Source organism: Archocentrus centrarchus, chromosome 8 (genome assembly GCF_007364275.1).
Source record: "Archocentrus centrarchus isolate MPI-CPG fArcCen1 chromosome 8, fArcCen1, whole genome shotgun sequence".
NCBI lineage: Eukaryota > Metazoa > Chordata > Actinopteri > Cichliformes > Cichlidae > Archocentrus > Archocentrus centrarchus.
This window is the reverse complement of record NC_044353.1, coordinates 7,364,520-7,382,367: the sequence shown is the minus strand read 5'-3', so window position 1 is coordinate 7,382,367 and position 17,848 is coordinate 7,364,520. Positions and strand designations below refer to the sequence as shown.

General features: G+C 43.2%; 1 protein-coding gene across 1 annotated transcript in view; it reads right to left on the bottom strand.

The window, feature by feature from the left end:
- Positions 1-17,848, bottom strand: part of cpt1a2b (carnitine palmitoyltransferase 1A2b) — a 67,982-nt gene that overhangs the window by 18,020 nt on the left and 32,114 nt on the right. Inside the window, exons 13-15 of the mRNA XM_030735138.1 lie at positions 14,616-14,732; positions 1,654-1,818; positions 732-860 (exon numbers count right to left, since the gene is read on the bottom strand). Coding sequence (XP_030590998.1) covers positions 732-860; positions 1,654-1,818; positions 14,616-14,732 — 411 coding nt within the window. The remainder of the gene's footprint in view (positions 1-731; positions 861-1,653; positions 1,819-14,615; positions 14,733-17,848) is intronic.

Below are 17,848 nucleotides of genomic sequence, written 5' to 3'. Positions count from 1 at the left end.
TGCTGGGAGGAAGGATCTGCGGTAACGCTCCTTTGTGCATTTAGGATGCAGCAGTCTGTCACTGAAGGAGCTCTCCAGCTCAGCAACAGTTTCATGCATGGGGTGGGAGACTTTGTGCACGAGTCCTGCGGCTGGATGATTCAAGAAAAATAGTGAACTCCAAGGAAGCAGCTGTCAAGATTTCTGATAACGGTCTCATTGTGCTTTATTCATCGAACCTGCTACAGACCCTGAATGCTGCGTACACACTCCTCACAACAAAGTTACAGAACAGTCATAGTAGGAAGTCCTGAGCTGCTGACACTACTTAGTCATTAGTTTCCTGCTTCACCGCATTGGCTTTAATTAACATATATAAACACAGGAGCTGGATTTCTGTGGACATTTCGCTTTGTGAAGAACATAAAAAAAAGGTGATATTGAGAAGACGTCTGTGCCCCCCCCCGGTTGAATCCACAGTGTGTCTTTGCCCTGTCTTTATCTTACAAATAAATAAAGGTGCCTTGAGGCAACTGTTGCTGGGATATGCTACTACTGAATTAAGTTGAATGCAGCCGTGCAATGTGTGTTATGGACCAATTTTTGGCACTAGATTTGCAGCCCTGATTGAGGGCTAAGGAGCCAATATTCCACTATTATTCTTACTAGCACACTCAGCCAGCTTTGCAAACACACCGTTTTAATTTTTTACTTGAACAAGACAAATAACAAGGATTTCAGTCCTTCAGTACCTCTCCACTCTCTAGTGCTTTGATGAAAGCGCAGCTGTCGCTGGAGCAGGACCGCACGGTCTCTGTCCGGCCCTCCCTGAACAGACGGGTCATCGATGCCTCGTATGTCAGACAAAAACCACCACGGTCCTAGAAGCACAAAAATCAAAACAAGAAAGGCAGGAGACAATCTTCTCACAGATCTGTTCAGGAAAGGAGGATTGTGTGTATTACTGGATTGTATTGTTGTATAAATACTGCATTTAAATACTGAAACAAAACTCGGCCACTCCTTGAGTTAGGTGCTTTTTAAATGTTGAATGAAGAAGAAGAAGAAGAAACAGCCTTTATTGTCCCACAGAGGGGAAATTTGGGTGTAACAGCAGCTGCAGTTATTATAAATATAAATAAAAATATAATAATTTACACTATTAAGAAAAGAATATATATATATATATATAAAATCAACAAACAAGATTAACCTTAATACTACTAATAATAACACTATATACAATGTACATGAGGTCAGTGTTCAGTGGCATGACAAACAAAAAAACCACACTCCTCTGAGAATATCGAGGTACAAGGACTGGACTTAGAATGAAGGGAAAAACCAGCTAATGTCTAACTTTGCAAAACTTTGGAAGCAAAATATAAAGAAATGAGGTGCAGCTCAAGGGTGTACATGTGTTACTGTGACCCTGCCAGGCCCATCATTAATGAACAGCACTGCTGCAGGGACTGAATGAATGTGTTACCCAACAATAAGAATCAAATTTGTGCTCAGTGATATCAAACCAAAGTATTCTGGTCTGATTTCACCGTGGTTGGCATTTCTTTATTTAACATGAATGTCATTCAACAGGGCTGCAAACCTTCAGCTGCATATTTCTAATCTGACTAATGAGCTTATATAAACCAGCTATAATCTGAAACACGTTACCCTGTAGTATGCCAGCTGCAGGCTGATTTGTATGAAGGCATCTGGGCTGATGCGACACTTCTTGATCCGTCCTTTCCCAAACTCTCGGAACGGGAACACGTGGCAGTCCACATCATCTGCCAGCACCTGGGCAACAGCCAAGGAGCTGCTCACCTGAGCCTGAACCTGAAAAAAATATAATATAAAAAAAAAATCAGGAATAGCTGCTGCTATGTTCTTTTTTTTACTGCATTACAAGCTTTAAACGTGTATGGAATTAATACTGTAGGCAGGATTAGTTAAAATAAAGCAGTTTACAAAATCTATTTATCATTGACTGAAGTCAGCATATAACACAAGTATTGTACATAAGTGTTAAACAGAAGTAGTAGCAGTAGTAGTATTTGGATCACTGACTTCAGCAGTACCATGATAATATACTCACAATAAGTACACACAACAAAGTGTGTGCTCAGTAAACAATACCTTTGAGTAATTTTGACATTAAGAGATCAAGTTGCAACAAGAAGCGTTGCAGAGCACAACAGACCCCAGATCAGCTGATGACGCAAAAATGCAGACAGTTATTATTTTGTGACGCAAATTTAGAAAACAACACACACACACACGCCAGCACTCCTGCACTAACAAGGACCACTACTGACTCACTAAGAAATGTAGACATCTTTCCTCATTAGTATTCAGGAAAGATGTCTGCTGACTCACTAAGAAATGTAGACATCTTTCCTGAATACTAATGAGGATAATATTGATCTTGGCATTAGTAATACTGTGGTCAGAATTTCACAGACTGAGTGCCTGCTGTTGGGAAAGCAAAAAGCAGCAGTTTCACTCTGATAACCCGGGTAAAGCTGGACACATTACAGCTGCACGCCGGCCCAGCGCTCTCTTTCAGTTTGTACTGATGTGGCAAGATGAGGTCACTTACATATAAATATTTATAGAAGCTATATGAACTGCAGCCATCTCAATCTTTTCCAAGTGCTTTACAGTAAAAGCTTCATTTATGCACAAACATTCACACAACAACCTCCTTTCTGCTTTTTTGCACTTCGGGACAGCTCAGACATGCGATCCATCTGTGGTGTTTCATGACGGTGGCTCGTTTTCATTTTGAACAAAGACTGAAGGAGCTGAGGAACAAACTACTTCACTCTACCTCACAGACACCTAGTCCAGTGATTTATTTTGCTCATTAGGATTTAATTATGCTGCCTTCAGTTTTGCAATGAAACTGGTGAACCGTGCATAAAGCTGTGGACAATGCTGCTCTCTGTTCTCAGGATACTTCCTGCATGGAAAATTTTGGGGTGCTCCTCAAAACCAAAACCAAAAAGCCTGAGACCAGGCTGAGGAACACCAATTTGTGCAAGTGAAATATAGCGAACAAACTGCTTTTCTTCAGTCATCGCTGAAAAATTAAACACACCTCGGGTGTAGCTGTCAGGAAAGGTCGCCGGTGTAAAATGCACACTGCTGTGGAAAAGTGTGCATGTTGTCCACAGCAGTAGCTCACTCCTCTGTTACACACGGTACACTCTGTGATACGTCAGTCACACGTCCTATTGAGATTATTTTTAGAGCATAAAAAACAAAATAAAAAACTGTTCTTGGATACAAAACATTAATGACACACATGCACATTCATCTGCTGTGGTACAAATAACAGCATCCTGATAAAGAGAGCATTTCCTTCCTCCGGGGTTTTTCCTGAGCCATGAGCCTCTGGGAATCACAGTGATCTGTGTTAAAGTGTTACTAGTTTGTTGGCGTCTCCTCCACCTAGTCGCAGAGACAAAGCAGTTCCTGTCTATTACTGACAGGAGATCTCACGTAAAGAAGTGGATGTTAATGAATACGGTAAATTTTGAGGAATGCCAGCAGCTTTGTGGGTTACATGAGTGACGACTTATTATGGGGTAAATTCGCAGGTAGACAAAAACGTAGTTTTTCCTGTTGAGAATGTCGAGATCGGGTCTCTGAGATCAAAAGTGAATCCCACCAGGAACTAAGATGAGGAACTTAAAAATCCAAAAAGAAAAGCCAGCTCAAATTAAGTATAATCCAAACAGGACAAAAGTCAAGTTTATGAAGAACAAACACGATGAGGAAACATTGCAGCAATTAAATGTGTGGATAAAAGAACGTGGGTTTCCACAGGAGGCATTTCAGTATAACAGGAATGAAAATAATCAGAGGGGAGAAAGTGAAGGTGAAGCCAAGCCAAGCCAAGCCAATTTTATTTATAAAGCACTTTAAAAACAGCAAGGACTGACCAAAGTGCTGAACAAGGAAAACAAGACAACAATACACAAGGGAAGTGCAGATAAAAATAAATAAATAAATAAAAATAACATAGGATAAAAGCAACAGTAACATACATAGTTTATCAAGAATCAAATAATAAAACAGTATAAAATAACTAGGTGAACTAAAATACAAAATAAATACACAACAACTAAAATCAGCATCTCAAACCTGGTCAAAAGCCAGGTGAAATAAGTGGGTCTTAAGAGAGGTTTTAAAAGTTGTCAGTGAAGAGGCCTGTCTAATATGCAATGGGAGCGAGTTCCATAGTTTAGGGGCTACCACTGCAAAGGCTCTGCCCCCCCTAAGCTTCCGCTTAGTCCTCGGCACGGCCAAGAGCAGTTTATCAGCTGATCTGAGCGAGCGGGAAGGGGAGTGTAGATGCAGTAACTCAGAGAGGTACGATGGGGCAAGGCCATTTAAAGACTTAAAAACAAATAAAAGGATTTTAAAATGAACTCTAAAATAAACAGGCAACCAGTGCAATGAAGATAAAACAGGGGTAATGTGCTCCCTCTTACGTGTTCCAGTCAAAAGCCGTGCGGCAGCGTTCTGGACCAGCTGAAGACGAGCCAATGAGGACTGGTTTACACCAATATACAAAGAGTTACAGTAATCCAGCCGGGACGTAACAAAGGCGTGGATTACTGCTTGAAAATGATTTTTCGACAAGATGGTTTTAATCTTGGCGAGCTGTCTCAGGTGAAAGAAACTGGATTTCACCACAGCAGTAATCTGACCCTCTAACCTAAGACTCTCATTCATCTTAACTCCCAGATTTGTGACCATGGGTTTTACATACTGGGATAGAGGACCCAGATCAACAGAAGTTGGCACCCCAGTGATGCCCGAACCAAAAACGATCGCCTCCGTCTTATTTTCATTAAAATGCAGGAAGTTCAAAGCCAACCAAGCTTTGACTTCATCGAGACACTTTGTCAATGTCTGTATGGAGTTTGCATCTCTGTGTTTTTAGGGGCATGTAAATCTGGGTATCGTCGGCGTAACAGTGGAAACTCTAGGAGCAGGAGGCATTCATGTGATGGAACAACACACAAGAGATTTACAATATGAAGACACAGAATACAGATCTTTTAAACATGCATTTCTGATGTCATGCAGTTGTTGTGTCAGAGGAAAGACGACTCGATCACAATGCTGCAGATGTTAAATTTGACTCAGCTCTGCAAGTGGTGAAGCTTGCACAACAACACAAAACACACACACACACACACATGCACACACACATATCTCGGATTACATGGAAGCAGACTGACTACATGTGCCAACACATTTGCTTGAGGAAGCTGAGGAATGGTTTGACAAAAAAACCAAAAAAAAAAAAAAAATGGTTGCAAGAGAGACAGGAAACTGAAAAGCTACACAAATAGTGTATTTTGGAAAAAATATAAATGTGCAGCCAGAGTAACTCACACACTGCAACGGGGTGTTTCTGACAGAAATTGTTTGTGTTGTGTTGTGTGGAACCAAGATGGCGCCACTGTGTACGGCCTGCCGTCAGCTGTTCTGTGTATTGTTTGCTGTCGCTCTGTTCCTGGTAGTCATCTGCCCAGATGTCTCCGCTTTGATCACCTACGATCGGCAGACACTTCTAAACCTCCAGTTTGTTTTGGTACCAGCATATACTGTAAAGAAAAACTCAACGATTTTTCCTCCACACCTATCGGATGTACCTGAGAATTTGCGCCGGCTGCCCAGTGCTCCGGTCCCCAACAAACGCCAGAGGAGACGCGGAAAGCGGGGAGGTATCGCGGTGCGGGTCAAAACTTACCTGAGACTCCTAGGTTTGTCTGTTCATTACCCCCTGGATGGTGGTCTTTGCCGCCTCAAGGCTGTTGGGCTGCCTGTGGATTTCGGGCGTCGCTGGATCAGGCCGATTGTCCCACCTGTCATCCTGGAGACTCGGCGTCCCTCGTCCTGGCGCAGGATGCGGGATCGTGGAGGCGGCGTAAACCATGCTAACCTTCGCCTGTTGAAGCGGGCCCCGGCCTCAGCTAACAAGGATCTGGACATCCGAATGGCCCTACTAAATGCTAGATCGTTAGCCAACAAAACTTTCCTTCTCAATGACTTTTTCATCACACAGCAGTTGGATTTTATGTTTGTGACTGAGACGTGGCTTCATGCTGGTGAGTCTGCACCTTTTTCCGAACTTTTACCTCCCGGCTGTTCTTTCTTCAGCTCCCCGCGGATCTCTGGAAAAGGTGGAGGACTTGCTTCAATATTTAAATGCAGTTTTCGCTGTCGTCAGGTCTCGGCAGACCTGTACGCCAGCTTTGAACTGCAGCTGTTGGAGATAAACTCTTCCCCCTCGGTGCTCTGCGCGGTGATTTACCGACCACCGAAGTGCACGAAGGACTTCATCGGTGACTTTGCTGACTTGCTGACGGGTCTCATACTAAAATATGACCGTATTTTAATTGTTGGCGACTTTAATATTCATGTGTGTTGTGAGAGTGGTCCACTGGTTAAAGAATTTGCCTCGCTTATTGACTCTTTTAACTTAACACAACTCGTGTGTGGTCCCACTCATGAAAAAGGTCACACACTGGATCTGGTGTTGTCTTATGGACTTAGAGTCTGCATCACAGGGATACGTGACTGTGGTATATCGGACCATTTTCCTGTTTTATTTACAGCAGCGCTCCCCAGCTCTGGGATAAATAGAGTATCCTCTACACGTCGTGTGCGCTTGGTTAACTCTTCATGCACTGCTGATTTTGCAGCTGCTTTTAAAAACTCTGACTTAAGCAATTTGGATTTTTGCTTGAGCCTGAATACCGAGGACTTCACTAACTCTTTTATATCTGCTTGCACTGCTGTACTGGACTGTATTGCCCTTTTTACAACCAAACGCACCAAACCTTCCTCCCAGCCCTGGCTGGATGAGACAACCCGCGCTCTCAGACGTGAGTGCAGACGCGCTGAGAGAAGGTGGAAAAAGGATAAGCTCCATGTCTCCTTAGAGATCCTGCGTAACTGTTTATTGAAATACCAGAAAGCAGTAAAATATGCAAAGTCTGCTTATTTCTCTAACATTGTTTCAAGTAACAGTCACAGGCCTCATTTTCTTTTTAATGTTTTTAATTCACTCGCTGATCCTCGCTGTAATGTGAACCAAGCTAAGGTCTGTCCTGCACTGTGCGAAAACTTTAAGAAATTTTTTGTGGAAAAAATTTCTGCCCTCAGGCCTTCATCACCTCAGGCTGAAACAGACTCATCTGCACCTCCTCCCAGCAGAGCTGTCTTTGAGCAGTTTGAGCCTGTCACACTCTCCACACTAAAGGAGGTGATTCACAATATGAGACCTGTAAACTCTCCCACAGACTGTGTTCCGTCTCGCCTTTTTAAAGAGGCTTTTGATTCAGTGGGACCAACTATCCTCGCTCTGATTAACAGTGCGCTTGCATCTGGTTGTGTTCCAGCTGCCTTTAAACATGCAGTTGTACAGCCTCTAATCAAGAAGAAGAACCTTGACCCTGATGTTCTTTCAAATTACAGACCAATTTCTAAATTACCATTTTTATCCAAGGTTCTTGAAAAAGTTGTTTTTAAGCAACTTCAAGCATTTTTAAGTGAACATGGAATGTGGGAAAAGTTTCAGTCAGGTTTTAGAATGCGTCACAGCCCAGAGACGGCTCTTTTAAGAGTTTTTAACGATCTGCTTTTAACTGTGGACTCTGGTAGTCCTGCAGTTTTAGTACTTCTAGACCTGTCAGCTGCCTTTGACACTGTGGACCACGAGATCCTTCTATCCCGCCTAGAACATGAAATTGGCATTAAAGGCACGGTTCTGACTTGGTTCAGATCTTATCTTACTGATAGAAGTTTCTCTGTCCATCTAGGAAACTGTTTTTCTACCACAGCAAAGCTTTCTTGTGGAGTGCCTCAGGGGTCCATTCTGGGCCCAATTCTTTTCTCATTGTATATGTTGCCTCTAGGGTCGATTTTTAGGAAACATAATATTTGTTTCCACTGTTTTGCTGACGACATCCAGGTGTATATGCCCATCAAACTGAACAGCAGAGATCCATGGGAACCCCTGCTGAACTGTCTAAGTGACATTAAGTCCTGGATGAGAAACAATTTCCTAAATCTTAATGAAAGCAAAACCGAGGTCATATGCTTTGGTAAATTTGACCCCTCAAGCTACTCCTCTGGCACTCCGAGTCATTTGGCTCCTCACTGTCGTGATGCTGTGAAAAATCTGGGTGTCATTTTAGATAGTAGTTTTAAAATGGAGAAGCAAGTAAGTGCTGTTACCAAAATCAGTTTTTACCAACTCAGAGTTATTGCCAAGGTAAAACCTTATCTCCCGCAGCAGGACCTGGAAAAAGTTTTTATTACTTCCCGCCTGGACTACTGTAATTCTCTGTATTTTGGCATAGATCAATCATCTGTGCGCCGCCTGCAGGTAGTCCAGAATGCGGCAGCTCGTCTTTTAACCGGTTTAAAAAAGCATGAACACATTACCCCAGTCCTGTCATCCCTTCACTGGCTCCCTGTCCGTTTTAGAATCGATTTTAAGATTTTATTGCTTACTTTTAAAGCCTTAAACGGACTGGCACCTTTGTATCTGTCTGAGCTGCTTCACTGTCACACCCCTGTAAGAGCTCTGAGGTCATCGAACCAGCTGCTCTTACAGAGGCCTAAAACCAGACTAAAACAGAGAGGTGATCGAGCTTTTGCAGCAGCAGCACCAAAGCTATGGAACGATCTACCTCTCCATATCCGCACAGCTCAGACGATACACACATTTAAATCTCTATTAAAAACACATTTCTTTTCCTTGGCATTTGGCTGCAGTGCTACCTCCTTTTAGATGATTGTTTTATGGTATTTTATGGTACTTGTTTTAAACGTTTTAATTTTTAATTTTCTTATGTTATTTATTGTTCTTAATGTTTTTATTTATTTATTTTATTTTATTATTTTATTTATTTATTTATATATTTTTATTTTTATTTAGTATAGTCCTTGGGGTTACAGATCTTGTACAGCACTTTGGTCAACGTCGTTGTTTTAAATGTGCTTTATAAATAAACTTGACTTGACTTGACTTGACTTGTGTTGTAAGAACTGTCAGGCAGGCTTCTCTGTAGTGACAGACTAAATGTGACGTAGGAGAAATTTTTCCCTCGGTGGGGACTACCAAGTCTAATTGAGAACGTGTAAGCATCAGTATCCATTAAAACCAGATGTTGTTCAAGGCATCACTCCTATATCAAACTCTTTAGTGGAAGCATTCCATGTGGCGACACCCCAGTTACACGCCAAAATTTTTACTGGAAAATATAAGCAATCAGGGACAAAGTGAACTTGTAGCTGCAAATTGAGGACAGCGGAGGAAGAGCGTGGTATGTAAAGCTGCGCAACCTCCTGCCAGAAGATGCTGCAACACAGTGAACGCAGCCAGCAAGATCGCTGGCCAGCTGTCCTCCCATCAATACAGCACAGTCTTCACACCAGCACTGACACCAGAAAGGAAAGACAACACCTCATTTATGCTCGCATGTGGATCTATTCTATTACAGGTGTGAGGAATTTTCTTCCCACCATCACGAAAGCGCCAGCATTATAAGGACCTGCGTCACAACCTTGGACATGGCTTTCATTTTTAGTTGTTTTCTCATCTTCACACACTCAATCTTTGTACGAGAAAATTATAATTTTATGCCCACAGAGGTTTCCATTACACACCCGCCTCACCCGTAGAGCCACCAGCTAATGATCCTTCCCGGCCCACACATACAATTTCTTCAGCTTCCTGCCTTCTGGAAGGAGTTACCGGAGCCTCTGGGCCTGCTCCACCAGACCGTCAAACCAGCTTATTAACTCAGCCCCCTACCCTGGAATGTACCGCACCCACTCACACAAGATTTAACTGGTTGCACCAAAGGACTCAATACATTAAAATCTGTAAATGCTGCTGCCCGACTGTGGCCCTTTACTACAACCACCTGCTGCTGCTACTACAGTACAAAGACACAACAGTAGCAGTCCCGCCCCCAGACCTCACCCTTTGAGTTTGTTATGGAACTAAAACAGTATTAAAGGCTTTGTAATAAGTAAGCAACATGATGTTGCAGAGCAATCTGTTTGGCATGTTGTGGCTTCCACAGGAAAACATTTAACACCACCAACCTCAAAGCACACTTCTTTAAGGGTTATCTGTGGATTTCATTCATGGATGCCTCAAAAACAGGCCGATGGTCTGCTTAGTCAGTCTGTCAGGGCCGAGAGAGACATGGAAAATCCCTGCTTGTTCTCATACCACTTCTCTCACGCATTAGTCAAACTCACTGGTATCAATGGGGCTTTTACAGTACAGGGAAACACCTTGCATTCCCCAGCATATGATAAGTGGGTCTTTTTTTTTTTTTTTTTTTTTTAGCTATAGTTGCATCCCTAACTGATCCTCAGTGCAAACTGATCAGTCATGTACTCTGCACACTAATATTATACAGTATATCATTCTTTCTGATTCTGTTTCCTCTTTCTTTTTCTGGTGTTGGGGTTATGTTAGGAATACTATACAGTGGTACGCAAAAGTTTGGGCACCTCTAATAATTTTCATGATTTTCCTTTATAAACCGTTGGTTGTTCGGATCAGCAGTTTCAGTTAAATATATCATATAGCAGACGAACACAACAAACAAATTTAAACAAGATTAGGCAGGTGCATAAGTTTGGGCACCTCAACAGAAAAATGACATCAGTATTTAATACATGCTCCTTTTGCAGAAATAACAGCCTCTAAGTGCTTCCTATAGCTTGTGATGAGAGTCTGGATTCTGGTTGAAGGTATTTTGGACCGTTCTTCTTTCCAACTCATCTCCAGTTCAGTCAGGTTTGATGTATTCTGAGCATGGACAGCCCGCTTTAAATCAAACCACAGATTTTCAATAATATTCAGGTCTGGGGACTGAGATGGCCGTTCCAGAACGTTGTACTTGTTCCTCTGCATGAAAGCCTTAGTAGATATTGAGCAGTGTTTAGGGTCATTGTCTTGTTGAAGTATCCAGCCCCGGCACAACTTCAACTTTGTCACTGATTCCTGAACATTGTTCTCAAGAATCTGCTGATATTGAATGGAATCCATGCGACCCTCCACTTTAACAAGATTCCCAGTACCTGCACTGGCCACACAGCCCCACAGCATGATGGAACCACCACCAAATTTTACTGTGGGTAACAAGTATCTTGGAATGCTGTGTTCCTTTTCCTCCATGCATACCGCCCCTTGTTATGTCCACATAACTCAATTTTAGATTCATCAGTCCACAGCACCTTATTCCAAAATGAAGCTGGCTTGTCCAAATGTGCTTTAGCGACTCTGTACAGTATGTAGCGTGTGCGCAGAAAAGGCTTCTTCTGCATTACTCTCCCATACAGCCTCTCCTTGTGCAAAGTCTGCTGAACAGTTGAACGATGCACAGTGACAACATTTGCAGCAAGATGATGTTGGAGGTCTTTGGAGCTGCTCTCAGTGTTGACTATGACTGTTCTCACCATCCTTTGCCTCTGCCTATCTAATATTTTTCTTGGCCTGCCACTTCAGGCCTTAACTAGAACTCACAGTGGAAACTGACAGCTGAAATCTCTGAGAGAGCTTTTTGGATCCTTCCCCTAAACCATGATGTTGAACAATCTTTGTTTTCAGGTCATTTGAGAGTTGTTTTGAGGCTCCCATGTTGTCACTCTTCAGGGAAGATGCAAAGAGGAGAAACACTTGCAATTGGCCACCTTAACCCTTTCTCATAATTGGATTCACCGGTGTATGTAGGTCAAAGGTCAATGAGCTTACAAAACAAATTTTGTGTTCTAATAATTAGTGCCAAAGGTATTCAAATCAATAAAACGACAAGGGTGCCCAAACTTATGCACCTGCCTAATTTTGTTTAAATAATTATTGCACACTTTCTGTTAATCCTATAAACTTCATTTCACTTCTCAAATATCACTGTGTTCGTCTGCTATAAGATATATTTAACTGAAACTGCTGATCCAAACAACCAATGATTTATAAAAGAAAATCATGAAAATTATCAGGGGTGCCCGAACTTTTACGTAACACTGTATATTAGGCTGCAATCATATCAGGTGAGCAATGTAAACATGTAACCTGTTACACCCAGCAGTATAAACATCTTTCAGCAAGTGTTAGGTTATTGTTTTAATCTTTATTAAATGTTAATAAAAGTTGCCACACTATTGTCATTCCATTCTCACAGTCATGACTGTACTCGTCATGCTGTCTTGTGGCTATTCACCTGAATGTGCTGACATATGATCTCACCCATCCCCCGCTAATTTGACTGTGCACTCTGCTTGAGTAACTTAAGTTCAATCTTTTGACAGGCTATTTCTCCAAAAAAAAAGAAGGAAAGAAACGAATCAAGTCTGCCTCTACATGCTTAAAAAGTGAGAAGAATGTAACTTTTGGCAAAGCTAGCCAGCTAACCTCTGCTTCACGCCCACCTTCTTCCCTTTGTGAGATAAAGAGGCCCCACCAAGCTGTGCCAATAAATTATTGACACATTTTCTACAAAACACTTTACAAGTCTGTGCTGTCGGGTCTGTTTCGATGTACAGACAAGATGCTGGAATGCTTTACGCAACAAACAGGAAGACACCACTGCAGCACTAATGACACTAATGCATCAGTTATGGGTAGTCAAAAGCACCGCAATGGCCGCTTTTGAACGTTAATAACCCCCCAAGGGGTGCACTGATTTTAATCTTTAAATCACTCAAGTAATATTAAGACATGCAAAGGTAACATTAAAGCCTCTTAGAGAAATGCTGTTTACTGTAAAAGAAATGCTAAGCTGAAGACGCGTGCATCACATTTCTGCGCAAACTAATCCAACTGAAATTTCCAGCATTACTTTCATGTGATCAGCAGCATTGGAAAGTGAAAATTTTAAGTATCACATCTAAAAAAACTTATATATGCACATTGTAAAGAATCCTGTGCCAGTTCCTTTGACTCCTCTTCCAGTTTATTCAATTATAGACTTTAAGCAGCTGTTTTCCTGCAGTCAGCTCATTTCTACACTGTATGGGTGGCTTTGCTGTGGTGAATTGCTCATTATTTGTTGTGGTTCCTCTTTTCCTGCCCTCTGAGTTCAGACTAGCTGCACCTTTAAACTCTGATGCTGAGCTCTGCACCTTGACTCAGACATATATCGGAGTCAAGTTGCACATCCTGCATGTTTCTGTAACATTTGCCACAGAGGAGCCACTCCTCAGTAATAATACTTACAGTTTAGCTTTCTTTTTATAGATATTGCAGTGATTATTGTGAATTCTTTTGGCCACTATTACAATATTTTCTAATTGTGATGTCATTGCTTACCGTATTTTGCGGACCATAAGGCGCACCGCATTATAAGGCGCACTGTCAATGAACGGGTCTATTTTCATACATAAGGCGTACCGGGTTATAATATATGAGCTATTGTCTCCTCTGAACTAGAAAAAATTATTCATCCATTTGTGCCATTGCGCCTAGATCATTGTTTTGTCTAAATTACCAATAAATCATCTCTTCACATTACCAGTTCACATTACCAACATTTTATTCTCTTTACGTTCTCTTGCATTTGAATTTAGAAATGGTTAAAAATTCTCACACTTGCATACGGACCACTAAATGGACAAACTCGGGGGGGCAGAGCCTTTCAGTCTGTGGCACCACGGCTGACAGCTGAGTCAGTTTCTGCAGAGCGGACTGTGGAATCAGAGGCAGCTTTAATTCCTGCTGTTTTGTGCAATATTTAAGTACTATATAAATCAACTTTACTTACTTACTTCTAACTTCAACTTTTTTGATGCTGCTGCCATCAAATTCAAAATAATCTAATTTTTTTTTCTCAAAATGGTGCATAGTGTGAATAAAATATGGGTTTATGAGATTTGCAAATACTGCATTTTGTTTTTCATTTAAATGTTGTTACATAGTATCCCAACTTTTTTTGGAATTGAAGTTGTAATTTACAACCAACTGCCAGCAACCACTCACTGATCTGGGAACAGACATTTTTCAACCAGTGGTGGCAGACTGGTCTCTAAGCCTGTGTGACTGTGGGGAGGGAAAAAAAATGCAGCCATGATTTCCAGTCAGAAAACTGTGGATCAGAACCTCAAATAACTCCATTATAAAGAAACCGAATGAATTCCACATGAGTGGATTTAGGCAGTGGATTTTTTTTTTTTAAATCAGAAATTTAAATTTGAAAAGCTTCTACAAATCTTCCTGAATGTTGCAGCAGCTCATGATTGGAAAACCAACTGCCTTTAAATGTGACCTATAAGTTTCCATTCTTTTTGTATTTTATATCATTCAGCTTAAAAATACATTTGTTTCCATGGAAATCATTCTACATAGTAAGACTTAAATCATGCTTGCTTTGCATCACACTCAAATCAGTTAGGACAACATAGATAGCCTGGCATGGTCTCAAGACATGCACCTACATGCAATTGAAATTACAAGAATAAAACATTCAGGCATTTTCCTACATATGACTTCAACTCAAGATTCCAGAAATTTACTTGGCCTTAACTTGAAAGACCATGACGGCAGTTTCACGATAATCTCGCACATAAATCTTGATAAGCCGCCATACCTCTGATCCGATGTCCCAGACAAGTCTCTGAGGTCGGGGGAGAGAAGGCTCCACCTCACCCTTACAGTGCCCGTCCTCAGTGTAGCCCAGCTGAAAGGCATCCGTGGCCAGGGTGTACTGGAGAAACAAATGACAGGGAAGGAAATTATGTTATGAAAGTGAGCACAGCAAAGTAGGACAATTATGAAAACACTGTTATTAAAAAGAGTAAATGTGTCTGGGTGCAATGTTTGTGTTTGCTGGTTTTATGGACCATTTTTTATCACAACTTTGGTGATGTGAACGTTTAACAATGGACCTCACACCTGTGCTGTGGGGGGCCTGGGTCCCCTGGGTCCTTCCCTATCTGCCTCTGGATCGCGGGGGTCATGGTTGCAGTTTCTCGCCCTCATTATCGAATACATTGCATGAGAAAGGCGCATACACACACATCACTACAAACAATAAACTTGTGTGTATGTGTGTGTGTGTGTGTGTGTGAGTATATCAACCCCTTTTATTTTTTTATTTTTTTTCTATCTCCTTTCTTCCTTTTCTCCCCCCCACCTCTTGTTCTTGCCCCTTCCTTGTTGCCTGTCAGACTTGGCATGAATAACTAAATAAAAAGATAAATAAATAAAAATAAAATTGCAAACATTAACAAGAAGAGCCTATAGGAAACACATAGAGCTGTTCTTGTCAAAGCAAATATGTTTGGTACATCAGTGCATTCGGATCATCATTCCGATTGTGAAAGATGCCAGACATGACAGGCTAAAAAAAAAAAAAAAAAAAAATAACAATGGACCTCAAGGGTAGTTCCAGATGTGTGTGTGTGTTTTGTTTTCTAAATTTGTGTCACAAACTGCCTGCATTTTTGCGTCATCAGCTGATCTCGGGTTTGTTGCTTCTTGTTGCAACTTGATCTCTTAATGTCAAAATTACTCAAAGGTATTGTTTACTGAGCACACATGAGTACTTTTATTGTGTGTACTTTTGTGTGTGTGTGTGTGTGTGTGTGTGTGTGTGTGTGTGTGTGTGTGTGTATATATATATATATATATATATTATACATATGTATATATATATATATATATACACACACACACACACATATATATATATATATATATATATATATATATATATATATATATATATATATATATATATATATATATATATTATACATATGTCTCCTCCGTGAATCGCCACCTTATCGTGGTGGAGGGGTTTGTGTGTCCCAGTGATCCCAGGAGCTATGTTGTCTGGGGGCTTGTCCCCCTGGCAGGGTCTCCCATGGCAAACTGGTCCTGGGTGAGGGTCCAGACAAAGAGCGGTTCAGAAGACCCTTATGAGGGAAAAAACAAGGGAACAGTTTACCCTGCCCGGGATAGGGTTACCGGGGCCCCACCCTGGAGCCAGGCCTGGGGAGGGAGCTCGAGGGAGAGCGTCTGGTGGCCAGGCATTAGCCCGTGGTGCTTGGCCGGGCGCAGCCCGAAGAGGTTACATGGGCCCGCCCTCCTGCAGGCCCACCACCCGCAGGAGGTGTCGTAGGGGTCGGGTGCAATGTGTGTCGGGCGGTGGCCGAGGGCGGAGGCCCTGGCGGACCGATCCCCGGCTATCGAAACTGGCTGTTGGGACATGGAATGTCACCTCTCTGGTGGGGAAGGAGCCTGAGCTAGTGCGTGAGGTTGAGAGATACCAGCTAGACATAGTTGGGCTCACCTCAACGCATGGCCTGGGCTCTGGAACCAGTCTCCTGGAGAAGGGCTGGACTCTGTTCCAGTCTGGAGTTGCCCTCGGTGAGAGGCGGCGAGCTGGGGTGGGTATTCTTGTATCCCCCCGGCTTGCTGCCTGTACGTCGGAGTTTTCACCGGTGGACGAGAGGGTAGTTTCCCTGCGCCTTCGGGCTGGGGAACGGGTCCTGACTGTTGTTTGCGCTTATGCGCCGAATGACAGTTCAGGGTACCCACCCTTTTTGGAGTTGCTGGGTGGGGTGCTGGAGAGTGCTCCATCTGGTGACTCCATAGTCTTGCTGGGAGACTTCAACGCTCACGTGGGCAATGACAGTGAGACCTGGAGGGGCGTGATTGGGAGGAACGGCCTGCCCGATCTGAACCCGAATGGTGTTTTGTTATTGGACTTCTGTGCAAACCACAGTTTGTCCATAACAAACACCGTGTTCGAACACAAGGATGTCCATAAGTGCACATGGCACCAGGACACCCTAGGTCGCAGGTCGATGATCGATTTTGTAATCGTATCATCAGATCTGCGGCCGTATGTTCTGGACACTCGGGTGAAGAGAGGAGCTGAGCTGTCAACTGATCACCACCTGGTGGTGAGTTGGATCAGGTGGCGGGGGAAGATGCTGGACAGACCTGGCACACCTAAACGTATTGTGAGGGTGCGCTGGGAACGCCTGGCAGAAGCCCCAGTCCGGGAGATCTTCAACTCCCACCTCCGGCAGAACTTCGACAGCATTCCGAGGGAGGCTGAGGACATTGAGTCCGAATGGACCATGTTCCGCACCTCCATTGTTGAGGCGGCTGCTCAGAGCTGTGGCTGCAAGGTGGTTGGTGCCTGTCGTGGTGGTAACCCCCAAACCAGATGGTGGTCACCGGAGGTGAAGGGAGCCATCAAGCTGAAGAAAGAGTCCTATCGGGCTTGGTTAGCCTGTGGGACTCCGGAGGCAGCTGACAGGTATCGACAGGCCAAGCGGAATGCAGCTCGGGTAGTGGCCAAAGCAAAAACTCGGGTGTGGGAGGAGTTCGGTGAGGCTATGAAAAAAGACTTTCGGACGGCATCGAAGCGATTCTGGCAAACCGTCAGGCGACTCAGGAGGGGAAAGCAGTGCTTCACTCACACTGTTTATAGTGCGGGGGGGGTGCTGCTGACTTCAACTGAGGCTATAGTCGGACGGTGGAAGGAATACTTCGAGGACCTTCTGAATCCCACTGACACGCCTTCTGTAGTGGAAGCAGAGTCTGGGGATGAGGGGGATGACTTGACCATCACTGGGGGTGAGGTCACTGAGGTAGTTAAACAACTCCTTGGTGGCAGAGCCCCTGGGGTGGACGAGATTCGCCCTGAGTTCCTGAAGGCTCTGGATGTTGTAGGGCTGTCTTGGTTGACACGCCTCTGCAACATCGCGTGGAGATCTGGGGCAGTGCCATTGGATTGGCAGACCGGGGTGGTGGTCCCCATCTTTAAGAAGGGAGACCGGAGGGTGTGCTCCAACTTTCGGGGGA